Genomic DNA, 1,666 nt, shown 5'->3' with positions numbered 1-1,666 from the left:
TCATCCGCAAGAACCTTGTCAAGAAGTGTCTAGAGCTGTTCGCTGACCTATCAGAAGACAAAGAAAACTACAAGAAATTCTACGAGCACTTCAGCAAAAACTTGAAGCTGGGCATCCACGAGGATACACAGAACAGGAAGAAGGTGGCAGATCTGCTGCGCTACCACAGCTCCACCACGGGGGATGAAATGACCTCCCTCAAGGACTATGTAGCTCGCATGAAGGAGAACCAGAAAGACATCTACTACATCACCGGTGAAAGCAAGGCAGCTGTGGAGAATTCTGCATTCGTTGAGAGAGTCAAGAGAGCCGGGCTGGAGGTCTTGTACATGGTGGAGCCCATTGATGAATATGCCACCCAGCAGCTGAAGGTGAATAGCATCATCTATTTTTGAGATTCTAACTAAGTTACACTGTTGCCAACAATAGTGTTATGTTGTTAGAAGTGTTCAAGAGTCAAAGAAAATGCTGTGCATGTCAAGTTGTCAGCATCTGTATTGGGAATACTCGGACTAGAGTCCACAATATATTTGTCTCATTCAGTACATTGATATTGAAAAAGTATCTTGTCTGATGTTTGTATTGCAGGAGTATGAGGGGAAGAAGCTGGTGTCTGTGACCAAGGAGGGTCTAGAACTACCTCAGACTGATGAAGAGAAGAAGGCTTGGGAGGAGCTGAAGGCCAAGTTTGAACCACTCTGCAAGGTCATGAAGGACATCCTGGACAAGAAGGTGGAGAAGGTGAGGGCCGCGACTTATCTGTGTGTGAAGATACTTTATCATAAAGTATGGTTTCATTATTACACTTGGTTGATTACATCATTCTACAATGCGTGTTGGTTTTGTTGTCTACAGGTTGAGTGCTCCAGGCGTCTGGTCAGTTCCCCCTGCTGTATCGTCACCAGCCAGTATGGCTGGAGTGCCAACATGGAGCGCATCATGAAGGCCCAGGCCCTGCGTGACAACAGCTCCCTTGGCTACATGGCCGCCAAGAAGCACCTGGAGGTCAACCCAGAACACCCAATCATCGACAGTCTGCGGCAGAAGGCGGATGCTGACAAGAACGACAAGTCTGTGAAAGACCTGTGCATGCTGCTGTACGAAACCTCCCTGATGGCGTCAGGCTTCACGCTGGAGGAGCCACAGATCCACGCTGGCCGCATCTACCGCATGATCAAGCTGGGTCTGGGGATCGACGAGGATGTGGCAGAGGTGGAGGAGCAGCTCGCAGACATGCCGCCACTGGAGGGTGATGATGAGGATGATACATCCCGGATGGAGGAGGTTGACTAAGAGGCATAGATCACTAGGCTGATGTGAAACATTCCTGTAGGTTTGTTGTACCATACCATACCAACATTGAGATAATCTCATCAAGGAAAGGAACTATTTATGACACGTTTCACCATGAACTGTTTGGTCCCAGTCAAAATACAAGAAGTAATGGAAGATGCAGGATCATGTTTCATTAATCTGGTAGATGTTCTAAAGTTAAAATCCTCCACCTGTAGGTAGTGTTGTCATTTTTAAGATGTCTGGGTATTAAAGTGGTAGGTATAGATTGTTAGTTGAGTAATGTAGCCCCTTTTGTAACAAAGTGCACTCCAAAGTATGATTCATCAAAGTACTTATAAATCTTTGGCCAAAACTAAAGTATGAAAAAAAT

The 1,666-nt window shown here is 46.1% G+C and overlaps 1 protein-coding gene across 1 annotated transcript in view; it reads left to right on the top strand.

Annotated features, from left to right (window-relative positions):
- LOC109469063 (heat shock protein HSP 90-alpha-like) overlaps positions 1 to 1,365 on the top strand; it is a 6,455-nt gene extending 5,090 nt beyond the window's left edge. The window contains exons 4-6 of the mRNA XM_019767449.1: positions 2 to 371; positions 589 to 741; positions 856 to 1,365. Coding sequence (XP_019623008.1) covers positions 2 to 371; positions 589 to 741; positions 856 to 1,293 — 961 coding nt within the window. The 3' untranslated portion in view covers positions 1,294 to 1,365. The remainder of the gene's footprint in view (position 1; positions 372 to 588; positions 742 to 855) is intronic.
- Positions 1,366 to 1,666: the final 301 nt, after the last annotated feature.

The sequence above is a fragment of the Branchiostoma belcheri genome, unplaced genomic scaffold (genome assembly GCF_001625305.1).
Source record: "Branchiostoma belcheri isolate BF01 breed outbred unplaced genomic scaffold, Haploidv18h27 scaffold20, whole genome shotgun sequence".
In the NCBI taxonomy this organism is placed as follows: Eukaryota; Metazoa; Chordata; class Leptocardii; order Amphioxiformes; family Branchiostomatidae; genus Branchiostoma; species Branchiostoma belcheri.
This window is presented reverse-complemented; position numbering and strand designations above follow the sequence as displayed.